Source organism: Podospora pseudocomata, chromosome 5 (genome assembly GCF_035222375.1).
Source record: "Podospora pseudocomata strain CBS 415.72m chromosome 5, whole genome shotgun sequence".
Lineage (NCBI taxonomy): Eukaryota > Fungi > Ascomycota > Sordariomycetes > Sordariales > Podosporaceae > Podospora > Podospora pseudocomata.
The window spans coordinates 1834290-1849574 of NC_085889.1; the positions used below are offsets into that span (position 1 = coordinate 1834290).

General features: G+C 52.7%; 4 protein-coding genes across 4 annotated transcripts; 1 reads left to right on the top strand and 3 right to left on the bottom strand.

Annotated features, from left to right (window-relative positions):
• Positions 1 to 1475: 1475 nt before the first annotated feature.
• Positions 1476 to 5794, bottom strand: QC762_504520 (uncharacterized protein). The gene is made up of 5 exons (XM_062890875.1): positions 4216 to 5794; positions 4065 to 4157; positions 3561 to 3995; positions 3290 to 3501; positions 1476 to 3229 (listed from the first exon to the last, which is right to left on the bottom strand). Exons 1-5 carry the CDS (start codon positions 4266 to 4268, stop codon positions 2052 to 2054), a joined length of 1971 nt encoding a protein of 656 aa, XP_062742015.1. The 5' UTR covers positions 4269 to 5794; the 3' UTR covers positions 1476 to 2051.
• An 86-nt stretch (positions 5795 to 5880) lies between these two features.
• Positions 5881 to 8088, bottom strand: QC762_504530 (uncharacterized protein). Its single transcript, XM_062890876.1, has 3 exons — positions 7219 to 8088; positions 7017 to 7135; positions 5881 to 6948 (listed from the first exon to the last, which is right to left on the bottom strand). Exons 1-3 carry the CDS (start codon positions 8013 to 8015, stop codon positions 6509 to 6511), a joined length of 1356 nt encoding a protein of 451 aa, XP_062742016.1. The 5' UTR covers positions 8016 to 8088; the 3' UTR covers positions 5881 to 6508.
• Positions 8089 to 8710: 622 nt separating this feature from the next.
• On the top strand, positions 8711 to 10048 carry QC762_504540 (uncharacterized protein; the record flags this gene model as incomplete). Its single annotated transcript, XM_062890877.1, has 1 exon — positions 8711 to 10048. One exon carries the CDS (start codon positions 8711 to 8713, stop codon positions 10046 to 10048), a length of 1338 nt encoding a protein of 445 aa, XP_062742017.1.
• A 944-nt stretch (positions 10049 to 10992) lies between these two features.
• Positions 10993 to 14770, bottom strand: PCL7 (cyclin-like protein interacting with PHO85). Its single transcript, XM_062890878.1, has 3 exons — positions 13909 to 14770; positions 11508 to 13100; positions 10993 to 11445 (listed from the first exon to the last, which is right to left on the bottom strand). The coding sequence occupies exons 2-3, from the start codon at positions 12930 to 12932 to the stop codon at positions 11281 to 11283; spliced, it is 1590 nt and encodes a 529-aa protein (XP_062742018.1). The 5' UTR covers positions 12933 to 13100; positions 13909 to 14770; the 3' UTR covers positions 10993 to 11280.
• Positions 14771 to 15285: the final 515 nt, after the last annotated feature.

Sequence of the window (15285 nt, forward strand, 5' to 3'; positions counted from 1 at the left end):
ATAAGTCTTGTCCATTCAGGACTTTGCGGCCCTCCTTTATTCTTCCCCAACCAGGGGACATCAATGTAAAGCAACATGCTTTGAGCCGGCCATCTTTGACCGCACCAAACGGGTTCACCGCTGTCTGAGGTGTACACGAGGCATCTTGCACCTCGAACGTAATGTCTTTCTCCATCCGCGTCTGGTCTTGGGCCGTTCAGCGGACACCGATCCCCTGCACAGAAGCCCAGGACCAAGTCGATTCAATGTAGCGTTCTGGTCGGGTGCCTATGTCGGCCTTATTTGTACATCACATAAGGTCCCGCGTCAGGTTTTTGGTTCCATAGCCCAGCGAAGTACACAGGGTAGGGGCACAGCCCTGTTGCGACTTTGGATGTGAGTCCTGAAAGCGTGGGCAGTCTGTCCAAGCACACAGTCAGGGCCCGTTTCGAATGGTTTTTCAACAACTCTCCCTCAGCTCTTGGAAAAAAAAATATCTCGTCCTGTCGACCTTGCCGAACCCTGACGCGCAGTCCCGGACAAGCTGTCTTAACTGAGCCCCAGACCTCTTCAACAGCCCATCCCGTTCACCCCTGCAAAATCAAACAATTGCGTGGGTTGCTGGACCATGCACCTGGCTCCCGGTGTATCCCATGGCTCCGTTGGATGGCTCGAATCCTGAAGCTGAAAGATTGTATGATGCGTCGGAATGAGAGCAAGCTTGTGGAAAGTCCCAGTGAGAGGTATCACTCGACAGCTCTCGATCTTGCTCGGTACACTCACATCTTGTCAACTTGTTGCATTCCCATCCCGTCTCGAATTCTCCAAAATGCAAGACTCTCTTTGACAAGTTACGTTCTTAAAAGGCCCATGCCCGCGCTTGAGGTATAGAGTCGTGATTTCTTGGTATCGTCGCGCTATCAATGTCATGAGGGCGGTTGGATGGCCGATGCGTTGGAGTCTCTCTGTAAGTGTTAACATACTACCCGTGCACCTTGTATGGCTCAATGACCACTCTGAGATCTTCGTCAGGGATCCGCTTCCCGTGTAGCAATAGCCTGCTTTCATAGCATGATAAACCAGAACCACTGCTGTTCCCACATCTGCCGCTATGGTGATAGTAGGCCCAGATATATGTTGTGCATCTGAGCGGCCTGCTCCTCCCAGTCCAGCATCGAATCCTGAATGATAAAAAGAGCATCAACCCGAAGATATCGGAAGCCTAACTGGCGGGTGACGTGGATGGCGTGCTGAAGCGTGAGAGGCAGTGATGACGGAGAGACTGCTTGTCCGCTAGGCATACTTGACGGGCAGGAAACATGCAGGCTTCTTGCTGGCCCAATATCGTTGGAGTGCCCATGCAGTGACGGGGTAGGATGGTGAAATTCCGGGAAAAGAAAAAAAAGGAAAAGAAAATTGATACAGTGGCTCAATATGTGGTCAAAAGAAGGTGTGGTAAAAGGTGATGAATTGAGAAAGAAGCTATCAAACAGGTGCTTCAATCAAATAGATGCTTGAAGCGTGGGAGACCCGAGCGGAGCGAGGTGGAACCCAGGGCTGATAAGAGAGAGCTCTATAAGGGGTGTGAAGAGTGTTGTGTAAATGGCCTCTCCCAACACTTCAGGTCTCAAAATTGAATATCCAAGATGACCAAGCTTCAAACTGGGCCGGCATTTTCCCGCCCACTTGACCGTCACCCACCCCGCTACCAAACGCCTGTCGTGGGTGAGATTTCTGTAAGTATGTGGAATCCATGATGGAAATGGTTTTGATTGTCCAACCTACTATTGGGGGGGTGCAAATAGAGCAAGTGCCTTGACATACCCTGATATATCTTTCTCAATCCGTTCATACATCACAGGTCCAAACGAGCAGCTGTCAAACCGATAACAACATGAAATTAGGAGTCTTTCACAACTTCATCACCCCCCTCCCTTTCCAAGTTTTCAACAGAATAGCCCAGGTATCTCATGAAAAATCAAAACGACAAAACCCCTCCCATCCCAAACACATTTCAAACCACACCCCTTCGGCCCGGTTCAGTCATCAAACTCCCCAACCCTGAATCAGAATCAAATCCCCTTCACAGTCTCCCCCCCAACCCCACCACCCTTGACCTCCCCCTCCGTCTCCGGCAAGGTATTCGTCCCACTCCCCAGCCTCCCCTCCCCCCCAACCCGCCCCTGATGATGATCCATCATATAAAGCGGCCTCAGCTTCGCCTCCCTCCTCCACAAAACCCACCTCTTGAACCACCAAGGCAGCACATGCCGCACCTGATACCCCGCAAACTTCCTCGTCGGCACCGCAAACACATAATCCAGCTCCTCCAGCGTCTTCTGCTTCGTCTCGGGCACCCAAAAGAAAATCATCACCAGCGCCAGGGCATTAAACCCCGCATACAACCCAAACGCACCCACCGTCCCCAGCGACTCGAGCAAGAACGGGAACGTCATGCCCAGCACCGCCGCCCAAAAGAGACACGTCGCGACCGAGAACCCCATGCCTACTTCTCTGTGCGAGAGGGGGAACACCTCGGCGCTGTAGGTGAACGGCACCGGGCCCTCGCCGGGTGAGTAAAACGCGGCAAAGAGGTAGACAAACAGCGCCACGAGGGCGGTCCGGGCGGTTCCCTGCTCCAGCAGCGTGCAGAGGCCGGCCGCCAGCAGGGTCCACGTCATCTGCGGGAAGGTGAACAGCAGGAGTGATCTCCGGCCAAAGGTGTCAATCGTCCAAAAGGCGGGGAAGGCAAACAGCCAGTTGACCAGCCCGAACCCAAACGACGCGAGCAGAGCCTGGTAGTCGTCCTGCCCGGCGTCCTTGAAGATGGTGGTCGAGTAAAAGGCAATGATGTTGATGCCGCACATTTGCTGGGCGATCATGACGGTGAAGGCGGCCAGGGTGGCCCGGCGCACGCGGGGAATGGTGAAGAGCTCAGCCATGCGCTGAAAGTACCACGAGTTGCGAAGGAGTTGCTCCTCGAGTTCGAGCTGGGAGTGGATGTAGAAGATGTCGCGGGCTACCTGGATCGGGTGGTTTCGCAGTCTGATCATGGCATCCCAGGCTTTGCCGTAGCGGTTCTTCTTCATGTACCAACGAGGTGACTCGGGGCAAAAGTAGATGAGCACGAGGAGAGGGACCGCGGGGATAAAGGGGGCGCCGAGCATCAGACGCCAGTTGATGTCTCCTGCGCTCCACACAGCCAAGTTGAATGCGGTACCCAACATGATGCCGAATGCCGTCCACATTTCTGTCGTCTCGTATTAGTAAAAGCTCCGTTCCGTCGCACATCATGTTGATGAGCACTTACGCCAGGACATGACCAGAGCACCGCGGATCGAGGCCGGCGAGTTCTCAGCTGCGTAGATAGGCACAGTCGAAGCCTTGACGCCCATACCGACACCCATGAAGAGACGGCAAATCAGCTGCTCCCACCACGTGTGGCAGAAAGCAGAACCGATCACAGGCCAAAGACAGAAATGCGCGCTGAAGAAGATGACACCACGACGGCCCCACAGGTTGCTGGGCAGAAAAATGTCAGTTATGCCATTGCTACTCCTGCCATGGAAACCGGGACTTACTTGATCGGATCAGACAACCAGCACCCACACAGTGCGCTCCCAAGATACGGACCGGCATTGACCAGCCCGAGAAGAAGCTTGTCCCGGGTTGATGTGCCACCAATCCCGTAGATATCCGGGAAGAAGATGTTCGCTCCATTCGTGCCGGTCTGATCCCACCCCTGAACAGCGGCACCAATCGAGCAAGTCGCAATAGTCAGGAAGAGCTTGGCAGGGAGGCGCCACTTGTGCTCGACCTCGTCCCGCAAGGCCTTTTTCTCTGCCTCGTCGAGGGCCTCGGTTCCGTCGATTCTGTCGTAGTCGTCCGGGTTCTGGGCGACGAGAGCACCTTTGCGGAAAAGCTGGACATGTTGAGCCAGTCCTTTTTCTTCGCAAAATGCCTCTACCCGCAGCATTAGCTGGTCTCGTGGGATGCCCTCGAGGGGGTTTTTGATCCTGCGTTGAAGATATGTGTAAGTGGGTGGGCCATCTATTAGTGCTTCCATCCAATGGTAAGTATCTCACCTAGCTTCCAGGTTGGCATTGAGGTCGACATGGTCGTCTGCGGACCGGCCTATCTCGAGATGATGTCCGGTGGCACCCCTGGGCTCGCTGCTACTTGCGGGGTGTCAGTTCAAAGTCTATACTGCCATTAACTGGGTGTTTTTTCCCGCACAGTTTCTCATTCCCAGTAGTGCCGGTGTCCGAAATAGTTGGACTGTCCGGCATGGTTGCGGTGGTGGGGGATGGTTGTCAACAGTAGATGGTAGATAGATAGTCTGAGTGCTCTTGAGCTAAATGAGAATGGAAACACAACGGGACAGAGCGCCACCGGACGAGGCAGTCTTAATATTCCCCGGTATCACACGCACGCAGGTGGCTGACCTGAGTTGCACCGATGTCGTACCCCGTGCTCCCTTGATCCCCCTCACCCATCACCCTTTTCCCCGCAGAGAGGCAACAGGACATGAAAACTCTGGATAAACCTGGTAGGTGACTGGCCTAGCGGGTGCAACAACAGACTTGCAACTGTGAAGGAAGTGATCGACCCCATGCCAAGGCGGAACTGTTGGTAGGGTCTAACACAAGCTTAACTGGGAACCTTTTGTGTCGACCCTGTCCATCATGCCCTCAGGGTCCCACTCTCTTGCTGCAAGCAGGCTTATACGCAGCAGGACACCGAAAGGATGAATAAATCTCGGTCAGACGTGCAGAAAGAAAGCAAGGTTTGCTGCCTTTAGTCCTCATCACGCAAGTGAAGATCCCAGAACGCTACCCTGAATGCGGTTGTACCCTCGCGGATGATGTTGGGAGCTTTTGCGTGTGGCATGCCGTGTTTCCGTTGCAAGAGGACATGAATCATGAACATGCCGTGTTGTGATGCTCTGGCCTACCCGACAGAGTGGACAGAGGGTTCCGCTGATCAACATCCCCGGATTTTGCTGTGGATGAAATGCAAAACAATGCCTCCCAAAAAAGACATGTGCCAGGCCATCTCGAGATATGGGCAGTCGGACAAAAGAAAAGCCATCGACGCCATCTGAGATCCCTCCCACGGCACACAACGTGAGACCCTGGTTGAGGCGTCAGGTTTGGCGGTCACTGCCGAGGGGGCCCGCTCTTGGCTGACGCAATTTGTACCGGACACACTCCTCCTTGTCTCCTCCTGTCAAGCCTTTGGCGTTTCTTGGAATTAGTGTCAAGAAGGGCTATCGGTCCGATGACTTACAGAAGATTTCCTTTTGGAGGCAGGCCAAGAGCGAGAAAAAGAGAAGCTCAAAGGCCAAGTTGGTTAAGAGATGGTGGCGTCTGGGAGTGAAATGCTTGAGGCTGACAACATCTCGACCTCATCCGTAGGTAGACATGACAGAGGGGGGAGATACTCGCAGGATGGTGTGTCTCGTATGTCGTATGTATGTCAATCAATTCAATGGGACAGCACACGGCATGCTATCGTGCATACTGTAGGAAGACGACTGCTGGACGGGAAGTGCCCCGGTTGTAACGGCGAGAAGCGAACGAATGGATGGATGGGTCGATGGCTGCCCCGCGGGGATAACGACAGGCGGGGTACCCCATATGGGGGCGGGTAACTTTGGCACTTTTGGATCCAAGTGCCATGCGAAGCTCCTTCTCCATGAATTGTTGATCACAGGGAGCCACTTCACGATTCGGTGTGATGATTGGGATATGCGTTTATCCTCCTTTCAGAGACCCAATCCACCTTGTCGTTCGGTCATTTATTGCAGAAGTTGTGTTTCATTGCACCTGCTGTCCCATCCAAAGCTCGAGATTGTTTCTGCGAAGGATCTCACCGCTTGTCGGTTTCGTTATCACATTGTCCAACAACCCTCCGAAGCAAAGCGACCACACTCTGCGGCCTGCCGTGACTCCATCTTCGATCGAATAATCCCCCGGGTGTGCTGACGGCCATGACTGGTCAGATATCGGAGACAACCCGACCCCATACGCCCCGCCTCTTTATACACCGAACAATACTGCGATCAACAGCCCAACTCCACCACCGATCGCCACCAATGGTCGGCCATCCGGGGGCAGCTTGCCGATTCCGTGCCCCGGACAGACAGCCCTCTCCGGCAGTGGGCTCGGCTGAGTTCGGATTGGAGTACTCGTCTCGGACTTTGTCGTATATGCTTGGCATTATACGACATGAAGCCATCACGGCGTCTGCTGACCATTTTCGCCTCAAAAGTTCCCCGACTGTGGTTTCATGCCCCTGGACTGAGTGCCTACTCACCCAAGGAAGCCTGTGATATCATTTTGCCGGCCATGACTAGATCCCCCCCTAGTAGCCTCGACTTGCAAAACATGAAAAGACCATGCCTGGAATGGTAATCTCAAGATGCCCACCACACTTTATATACGCATAGTATCACCGAACCAATTGACTACCTTTTCTAAACTCGAGATCCCCAAACTAGAAAATCATCCGTGGAAAACAGTCCCAATCAATACCTCACCCCCCTAGGCCCCTCCTCCTCCTCAAACCTTCTAAACATCTTGCCCACCATCCACCCCTCCACCCACTTGATATACCCCTGCCTCGCCAGCACCTCCAAACTCAGCCTCGCGTACTTTTCCGCCTTGTCCATGTCGTTCAACACAAAGTAAATCCTGCTCATATTCTCCAGCTGCTCACTCTCAAGCGGGAAGAGCTCCTCCTTTGGCAGAAGAGGCAAGATCTGTCTCGTCAGGCGCAGAGCTTGGTACGGCTTGTTGGCTTGGAAGGCGCGGATGGCGAGGTCTTGGAGCTTTGCGATTTCTTTCCGGCGGGCGTCGGAGGCGGCGATGGTGGAGGGGGGGGAGGTGCAGAGGGGGCAGGAGCAGGTGAAGCCCCATTTTTTGAGGAGGTGGGCGCGTTCCGAGGAGGTTTTGCCTAGGGTTAGGTCTAAGGAGGGAAGGGGTTAGTGAATTGGGTTCACGGAAAGGGGAAGGGGGGATGGGAAAAGGACGGACAGGAGATGGTGATTTCCTCGCCCGGGGAGATGGGTTTGGAGGCTGCGATGGAGACCTGGAGGGATTCTTGGATGAAGCGGGTGTAGGCGCTGGAGGGATGTGTTGTTAGCATTTTGCTTCTGCAAGGGGGTTGGAAGAGTCTTACTTTGGCATGCAAGCGTGGTTTATTCTCTGGTGTTGGGTCAGCCTTTATCCATCTCACTTCTTTCCCCTATTCAACAGCCCCGTGGGGAAGACAAGACTCACCGAAACAGTAGGATAAACCGCCATGTAATCCCCCTCCCCGACCCTCGTGCTAAACGCATTCGTCCTCAGCACGTTCTCCACCACATCCTGAGCGTGCTCGCTGCTCTTCCCCAGTTCCATCACACCGTTACCCCCATCACCCATCTGTTCGACCGCTTTATGCAACAGTCTGTACCCCCTCAACGCATTCACCTCCACCGTGAAACCAACATCCACCACGAGCGTGGCATAGTCAAGTATAATCTCCTCCCATTGCTTGATTTCCTTCGTGGCTATGACGCCCTTGCCTTTTCCGGGGATGGTAACGACTTTGTATTTCTCGCCTTCAGCGCCGTCCGAGGGTTTGGGCAAGGGGAGGTCAAGAAACCAGGAGGCTACGTCTGCGGCGCGGGAGGGCGTGGTGACAAGGGAGAAGCCGCGGTGGCCGTGGTGGGAGTTGGTGTAGGTGCAGTATTGACCGGTCAGGCCATTGGTGAGCTCGCAGACTGGGGCGTGGGTCCAGGGGGTGATGTGGGAGCTGGAGTTGGAAAAGAGGGTTTCTGTCAGTGAACCAGGGATGGGACGGAGGCAGCTGGCAGAGAGGAGTTGGTGTGGCGTGAGAGCTGGGGGTGGGGAGGAGGGGCATTGGTATTTGGAGTTGTGGATGGTGGATAATGCCAGTGTTGTTGTTGATGAAACGAGGAGGGACCATGTGGTGAGAAACCTGAGGGGTAATAAGGGGGCCCCTTTTCTTCGGCTGCGTGTTGGGAACATTATCGCTGTAAAACTCAAGTACACTGAACAGAAATGGAAAATCAATGGATTCGATTTAGATCTCAGATTCAATCCCCCCTGGATTTCAAAAATCAACAAGAACAATCTGTCCACAGTTCCAGATTCTCGGCTTCAAATGCATGGCGCCCAGCCTCACAAAGTCGAGGATAAATTGCTTCCTGCCCTTTCCCATCCTCACAAAATGCCGATCCTGTTCGTCTTTCTCTTGCCGTGCAGAGCAATGTTTGGTAGCAAGATATGAGGCAAAAGTAAAAGACAGGCAGCCAAGTCCTTGGCCACGTGCTTGGCCGGATCGTACCGGCTGAGCCATGTGCTGTCCCGGCCGTGTTTGTCTCACGGTGGATGATGTGTGGACGGATAAATTCGACATCCCTCGGCACGTACCGAGTTTGGGAATGGCGCATGGGCGCTTCATCCCCAACCTTCATGACTTACTCTCTCCAGGGTAGGTAGTTCCTTCTTTGGAATAATGGTCATGATGGAGGGCACCAAAAACTGGTCGTGCTTGCCCATCGCAACAAGCCCGGAAGGAAGTGTAGTGTAATCACGTCACTTGCCTCCACAAGTGAGGGAGTTGTTTAACCCAACATTAAAATGTCTTCTCGGACCAACTCTCATTCTTCATCATCTTTCTTCAAGGTCATTCTTTTCTTCATAGAGCATTAACAAGAATCATGAATCCTCAACCAACGGCGCCTCGGACTCCCAAGTCCGCTGCCATTAACGGCATCATCAAGGAGAAGCAGAATCGACCCGACCTCGAAACACTCAAACGTCTCTACCAAAAGCTCCATGCAGACCCCGAGCTCCCCGGTCGCGAAGAGCATACTGCACATGTCGTAAAAACTCACCTCGAAGCTCTCGGGTTCAGAGTTCGTGCTCGCATCGGCGGCCACGGCGTTGTGGGAGTGTTAGACAACCAACGCGGGCCACGCGGCCGTACCGTTCTCCTCAAGGCCGAGCTCGATGCTCTGCCCATACAAGAGAAAACAAACCTATCATACGCAAGCACCAAAAGAATCAAAGATCCCGTCGACAAAAAAAGGAAGCCCGTCATGCACGCCTCCGGCCATGACATGCACATCACCATGGTCCTAGCCGCAGCAGCACTCCTCCAAAAGGCCAAAAAGAAGTGGCGTGGCTGCCTCATAGTTCTCTTCCAACCAGACTCACAAGGACGCGGTGCTAAGTCCATGATGGAATCCGGACTATACGACAAGTTCCAATTTCCCAACCCAAACATCGTATTATGTCAACACATCAACAACAAAAGCGCAGGCAAGCTTCAGCTTCTAAGGGGTAACGACCTAGGAGAAAGGTTATCATTTCTCATCACGATCCCCGGAAAGGGAGGGCACTCGACCACCCCGGAAGGCTGTATTAACCCCATTCTCATCGCCTCGTCGCTGGTGCCGGAACTCCAAACAATGATTCAAACGCTCTACAACCCAAACAGCCCCGCGCTTGTTACCTGCGTGAGAATAAACGCGGGCCACGCTACCAACGAAATCCCTGACAAGGCCGAGCTGACGGTCGAAGTCAGAGCCTTCTCTGGCGATATGATGAAGCTGCTCGTTGAGGCGATCGACCTCGTGGTGGGGAAGGAATTCGAGAACGCGGGAGTATTGAAGAAGAAGAAAACAATCCAGAGGCTTGACCAGTTTGTTTCACCGCTTATCAACGACCCAGATGCGCTACACAAAATTGGGGTGCAGTTTGAAGATTATTTTGGGCGGGAGCAGATTCAACCCATGAACCTGGAGATGGCTATGGGCAAGTTGGGTGATGATTTGGCTGTTCTTGCTCGAGAGGGCATTCCCCATGCGTATTGGACGCTTAGGAGCACGAGTCCGGGTATTTGGGACACGTATGAGAGGGACGGGCGTTTGCATGAGTTGCCGGATACCCACACGGCCGAGTTTGCACCGGCCGAGGAGCCCACGTTGAGCGTGGGGATGGAGGCGTTGGCGGTGGCAGCGTTGACGTATCTGAAGACGGAGGGTGAGTTTTGAGCAAGGAGCGAGTTGATCAGGTCAGTCTGACGCAGCGTAAATATTAACATGCATTGTACTTTTGTTTGAACCATGGCTCTTAAGAGATTGAATAGGCGTCGAATGCATAATTAACAGGCCTCGAGGCATAAACAATAAGATGATCAAGGATTTGTCCCATCCATGCCTCGTAAACTTTTATTCTTTTCTCAGAGAGCTCTACTTCTGACTCTCTGAAGTGTTTGCTTGGGTCAAGCATAGTGGAGATGGAAATCCTTTTGTGTAAGAAATTCCAACAGGTGGGTAGCTAGTACATTTCACCGTTACCGAAACATGATTTTAAACTCTCATTTTTGTAGTGTGTGTGTGCGTGTCTATCGTGCCTTAATTCATCATCAACTGCATCTGCGTCCGTGTGTGAGCCCGATATCTTCTATTCGGGTATCAAGAGCCTTTGAGAAAAAAAAAAAGAAAAAAAAAGAAAAGGGGAGAACCCTAATAAAACAAACAAAAAAATTACCAAAATCATCAGAAAGAAGAGAGAAAAAAAAATGCCCAATCATAAAACTATAAACAACGAAACAGATATGACAAATGCTAAGTAGTAGTAGTAGCAATATGGCTCCCAGCCTAGAAAAAAGAAAAATTCATAAAATCAAACGACCAATGTCAGAAAAGAAAAAAGGTTGATAACGCAAAGGTTTATCCACCCTAGTTCATCATCTAAAAGTTTGCCGTCGTTCCCCATAAGTTTCTGAAAAAAAGAAAAAAAAATGTAGTAGCAGTAGTAGTAGTAGTAATAGTAGTAGTAGTAGTAGTAGTAGTAGTAGTAGTAGTAGTAGTAGTAGTAGTAGTAGTAGTAGTAGTAGTAGTAGTTGTTGTTGTTGTTGTTGTTGTTGTTGTTGTTGTTGTTGTTGTTGTTGGGTTTCTTTGCCCCTCCCCTAACCCCACCCCAAACCCACCAAGTTCCATCTAAGATTTGAATTCCCAATGTTAAGAAAATGTAAAGAAGAAAAAAAAAAGGGTCCGTCATGAAACTCCCTTTCTAGCTCAATCCCACGAGCAAGGAAACATTGGCCATCTTTCAACTTGGTTTTTCTCTCTCACCTACGTCGACTCCGCCCTATTCGACAAGTTGCAAATATTCTGACAAGTACATAGCCAAATGCACAATCGACACCCACGCCATTACCCCCCTCGAAAGCCAAGGTCAAAGTAGCCATATCGTTCCCATGGGGCCAAAATCAAGCGCATTACTCCGCGTCTGGCTTCTGCGAGACAACTTCCCTCGCATAAAACTCAACCAGCATGGTGGCATAGGCCTCCAAGTCTTCCACAGGAACAGCCAGGCGAAAGTCGTTGAGCAGCAGGAACTGAAGTTCGAGGTGGTTCAGTTCAGCCAGGGGGAGACCGCCAACCTAAAAACAACGTTAGCTCTGGTTCTGATGATGATGATCATAGACCAAAAGCAAAAACATACCTTGGCATATCGCGAGTTGGTGTAAAACACATCAGAAAAAAACTTGCTGGCGCACGTCACCCCCGCAATAATAAGCCGATGGATGTTGTAACTGTCCACCACAAAATATGTCGCCTGTCCAGCTGCTGAATGCGTGTTAAAACTGTTGCTTTCGATCGTGATCCCCTTCCCAGTTTCCTCATCGGTGTCTGCAAGATCAGAGTCCGTCTCGTCGCTATCCTCTTCCGCCTCGTTACTGTCCCGCATGACCGTGTCTGGATCTGCCGCCGGTTTCATAGCTTGCGCATGCACGTATTGCATCCGTCGTGCCTCCTCGCTCTTGACCACCATATCGTTGACCCGCTCCGTCATCCTGTCAAAATAGACCAGCAGACTCAAAAAGACTTCGTACGTGGTGGGACAGTACTTGTGTATCCGACCAAGATAGCTCAGTATGCTAATCGAGGGAACGTTTTTACCGTGAAACGCCAAAACACTGCTGCTTAGAGGGCTTCCGTTGGCGTCCCCACCAGCTTCCTCACCCCTCGCTTGCGCCTGGGCTTGTCGGAGGTGGTGCGCGTTTCGGTTCAGAGCATCGTGTTGGAGGTCGTTGGTGGTGGTAATCTTGGTAAGGAGGGCGGCTACCATTTCGATAATATCTCCTATAGGCATCGCGCTAATCTCGTACTTCATCTGTTGTAGTGGGGGATCATTAAGGTTCCCTGAGCCGGTGGCATTAAGATTTTCGACCTTGGCCAGGGTCTGGATATGTGCGAGGTCTTGGACATAGATTGTCTTTTGGGTTTCTATCGGCGGACTTGGGGCATTGTTGCTGAGGGGTATCGAAACGGGGGGCGCATCGACGATGTCGACATCCGCGGATGGATTCCGGTGCCGACCGTGATCCGATGCAGGAGAAGGCATCGCCTTGGATCCTGGCACTACGGTTGCGGCGGTACTGAGGGACGAGGTGGTCGAGCCCGCGACAGAAGGCGGACCGCTGGCGGCATCGTGAACTCTTTCGGTCGAGACGTCATACTGCGGCCCAGCGCCACCGGAGGAGGGATCAGACGACGAAGACGACGAAGAAGGCGGGGACGGGAGGCGGCGGCTGGCCCCACCACTCGACATCGGGGGTCGGCTCGACGGTGTTTGTCGTTGTTGCTTTGCTGGCTTGTCTGCGACCACTGGCGTCGGCACTGGTGAATCCTGCCAGTCTCTGCGCGGTGTTGACGAAGAGGCTTGCCGTCTGGGGCTCGCCGTCGGGCGCGAGTGGTGGGACTGCTGGGCATCCCGGTCGCAACCTGTTGTTGTTCGGCTGACTGGAACTGGACGGGCCTGGAAGTGAATGTCGTGCGGGTGCTGGTGCTGAATGGCCGGCCCCGCAATCATGCTATGAAATCGAGATGGCGATTCTCCCAATACGTCGCCCATCACTGTAGCCATGCTGGCATGGTTGTCTTGATTATGGTGGGTGGTGGTGGTGGTGGCTGCCAAGAGTTCAGCCAGTGGTTATCGCGTGGTGGAGGGTCCTGCAGCGAGTGCTATCGGATCGAAAGTGGCTGTGCCGCGATAGCGGAGAATTAGCTAGGCTTTTTTCTGGTTGGCGAGTTTCTGGACCAGGCGATAAAGACCCGGGTCAGCGCCGGCGCCCAAGCAAAAGGTGGGGGAGGGGCCTAGGGAACGGTGCAAGAGCAAGAGCAACAACAAAAACAACAAGCAAGAACGAGAAGAGGGGAAGAAAAAAACAGATGAGACGAAAGGATATGGTGTCTGCGGGAAGGGGGACTAGGTGCCATGCTGGCGGGAGGTAACACAGTGTTGGCACCGCGTGCGTGCTGCACAACAAGGGCGCAATCAACACGGGATGGCCTTTTCTTTTCTTTCTTGTTTCCTGTTGACGTGATGCTGCTGCTGCTGGTGAACGGTGGCTGCGCTGCGCTGCAGGCAAGAAAGACACCGCAGACAGACACCAACACAACAGACGGCAGCCTTGCTGCGGATACCTAGGCGGTTCTTCCTCTAGCCTGATGGCGAATGGCGTGTCTCAGCATATCAAAGCAGCCGGTGTTTCTGTTTCGAACAGCCAAGGACGACCAACGACGGGTCAAACTCAACGTTTGAAGCTGTGGCCTGACTCGCGAGATAACGCCATGAAAACAACTGAAATGATGGGCAAACACACAACGAGAGGGTATCAAACAGCCACCAGCCAACTCGCGCCCGGATCACGAATCCGCTTTGAGCTAGCCGGCGGGATGGCTGTTGGGGCGTTCCAGGCGATTGGGAGTATCGACAGGCACAACGACGTCACTTGGCGATGATGAAAGAAGAGAACGGCAAACCTCCCGAGCGGCTGAGGGAAGCACCAGCGCGTGGCAAAGCAAGACAACACAGAGACGTGGAATATCGAGGTGCTTACCTGTGTGCAGCTTGCATATACCTTCAGCCCCAAACGCCAAAAGGGTCTTCTGTGGGCTGTCTGTCAGGAGAGGTTCGGGATGTTGATGATAAGGTTGGCTTTGGCGTTTTCGCAAGGACGAACCGGATGGCAGAGATGGCTTATGCAGGTGACTGCCGGGATGGTTACAGAAAAGATTGCGAAGGGATAAAGATAAAAAAAATTGACGAGGTTCAAATGTCGAGTGGCAAAGTCATTCGTAGGCATAAGGCGATAGGGGAAAAAGAGGTGATGGGCAACCAAGAGATGCGACCCAAGATTATCGCATAGCAGAGGCCGATGAAGCAATGCCAAGAAGCGGCCGGAGGGTTGGAGTGCAGTTAACAGGCCGGACGTAAAAGCCTAATGGTTTCTTGATAAGAGAAATCTTTTGCCCGTTAGGTTATTATCGTTTCTCTCTCCAAGGGGACTCCAATCCCAAGGCCGCTTCCCAGTGAGTTAGGTAAAGGGGGAAGAAACGGTTTCAAGACTCCGGTCGCGCAGAACACCACCGGCTGGGGGGAAAACAAGGAGATATATCTTGCGGCGTGCAGATAACGCCGGGTGCGGGCAATCGGGCGATCAAGATGACGATGAACCGGGACCTTCTTCCGCCACGTGTGTGGATGAAAGAATGCTAGCGGACGGGAAACCCTGCGCCCGCACAACCACACACACCGCAGCACTCCCAACCGATTCCCTGAGAAGATGGCGCCAGATGAGGCAATGGTACATCCACGCCGTCGACTGTAATAATTATATTATCCTGCCGTCCCTGCTGAGGTGAGTACCCTTTCTGCATTGCCTTTCTATCTTGTGATTCTCCTCATATGTATATCCTTCCCGTCAGATCATCTCTTCCCCTCCTCCATCATCAACCGAGGATGGTGTGTGTGGGTGTGAGTGTGTGTGGTGTGAGGGAACAATCACTGATAAGAAGAGTTGTGGAAAGCGGTGATACGGTAAGATGGACCCACATCTTTACCAGCGACAAGCCACCCGTGGTGGGGTGGGGGAGGATGACGCAGGGGTTATCCAGACTTCACATTTGACCTTATGGACTCTGCGCGTTTGCGCTTCTCGCATTCTACAGGCGCCACGAGCGAAGGAAAACGCGGGGGGCGTTTGTTATTCTTAAGAGGACGGTGAGGACCAACTTTGTCCAGTTTGAAACCCACGTTGTACCATTGTAGAACGCCTGTGGCTTCCAGGTCCCTGAGTTCGAGGGGCTGGATATCAGATTCAACGGTAGGGCCCCCAGCATCTAACCACTTGACAAACATTTTCTACAAAACTTTTTTACCAGCCAGCCAACCAACCCTCCTCAGCAGCTTCAAAAAGAACCCCCTGCAATATTTC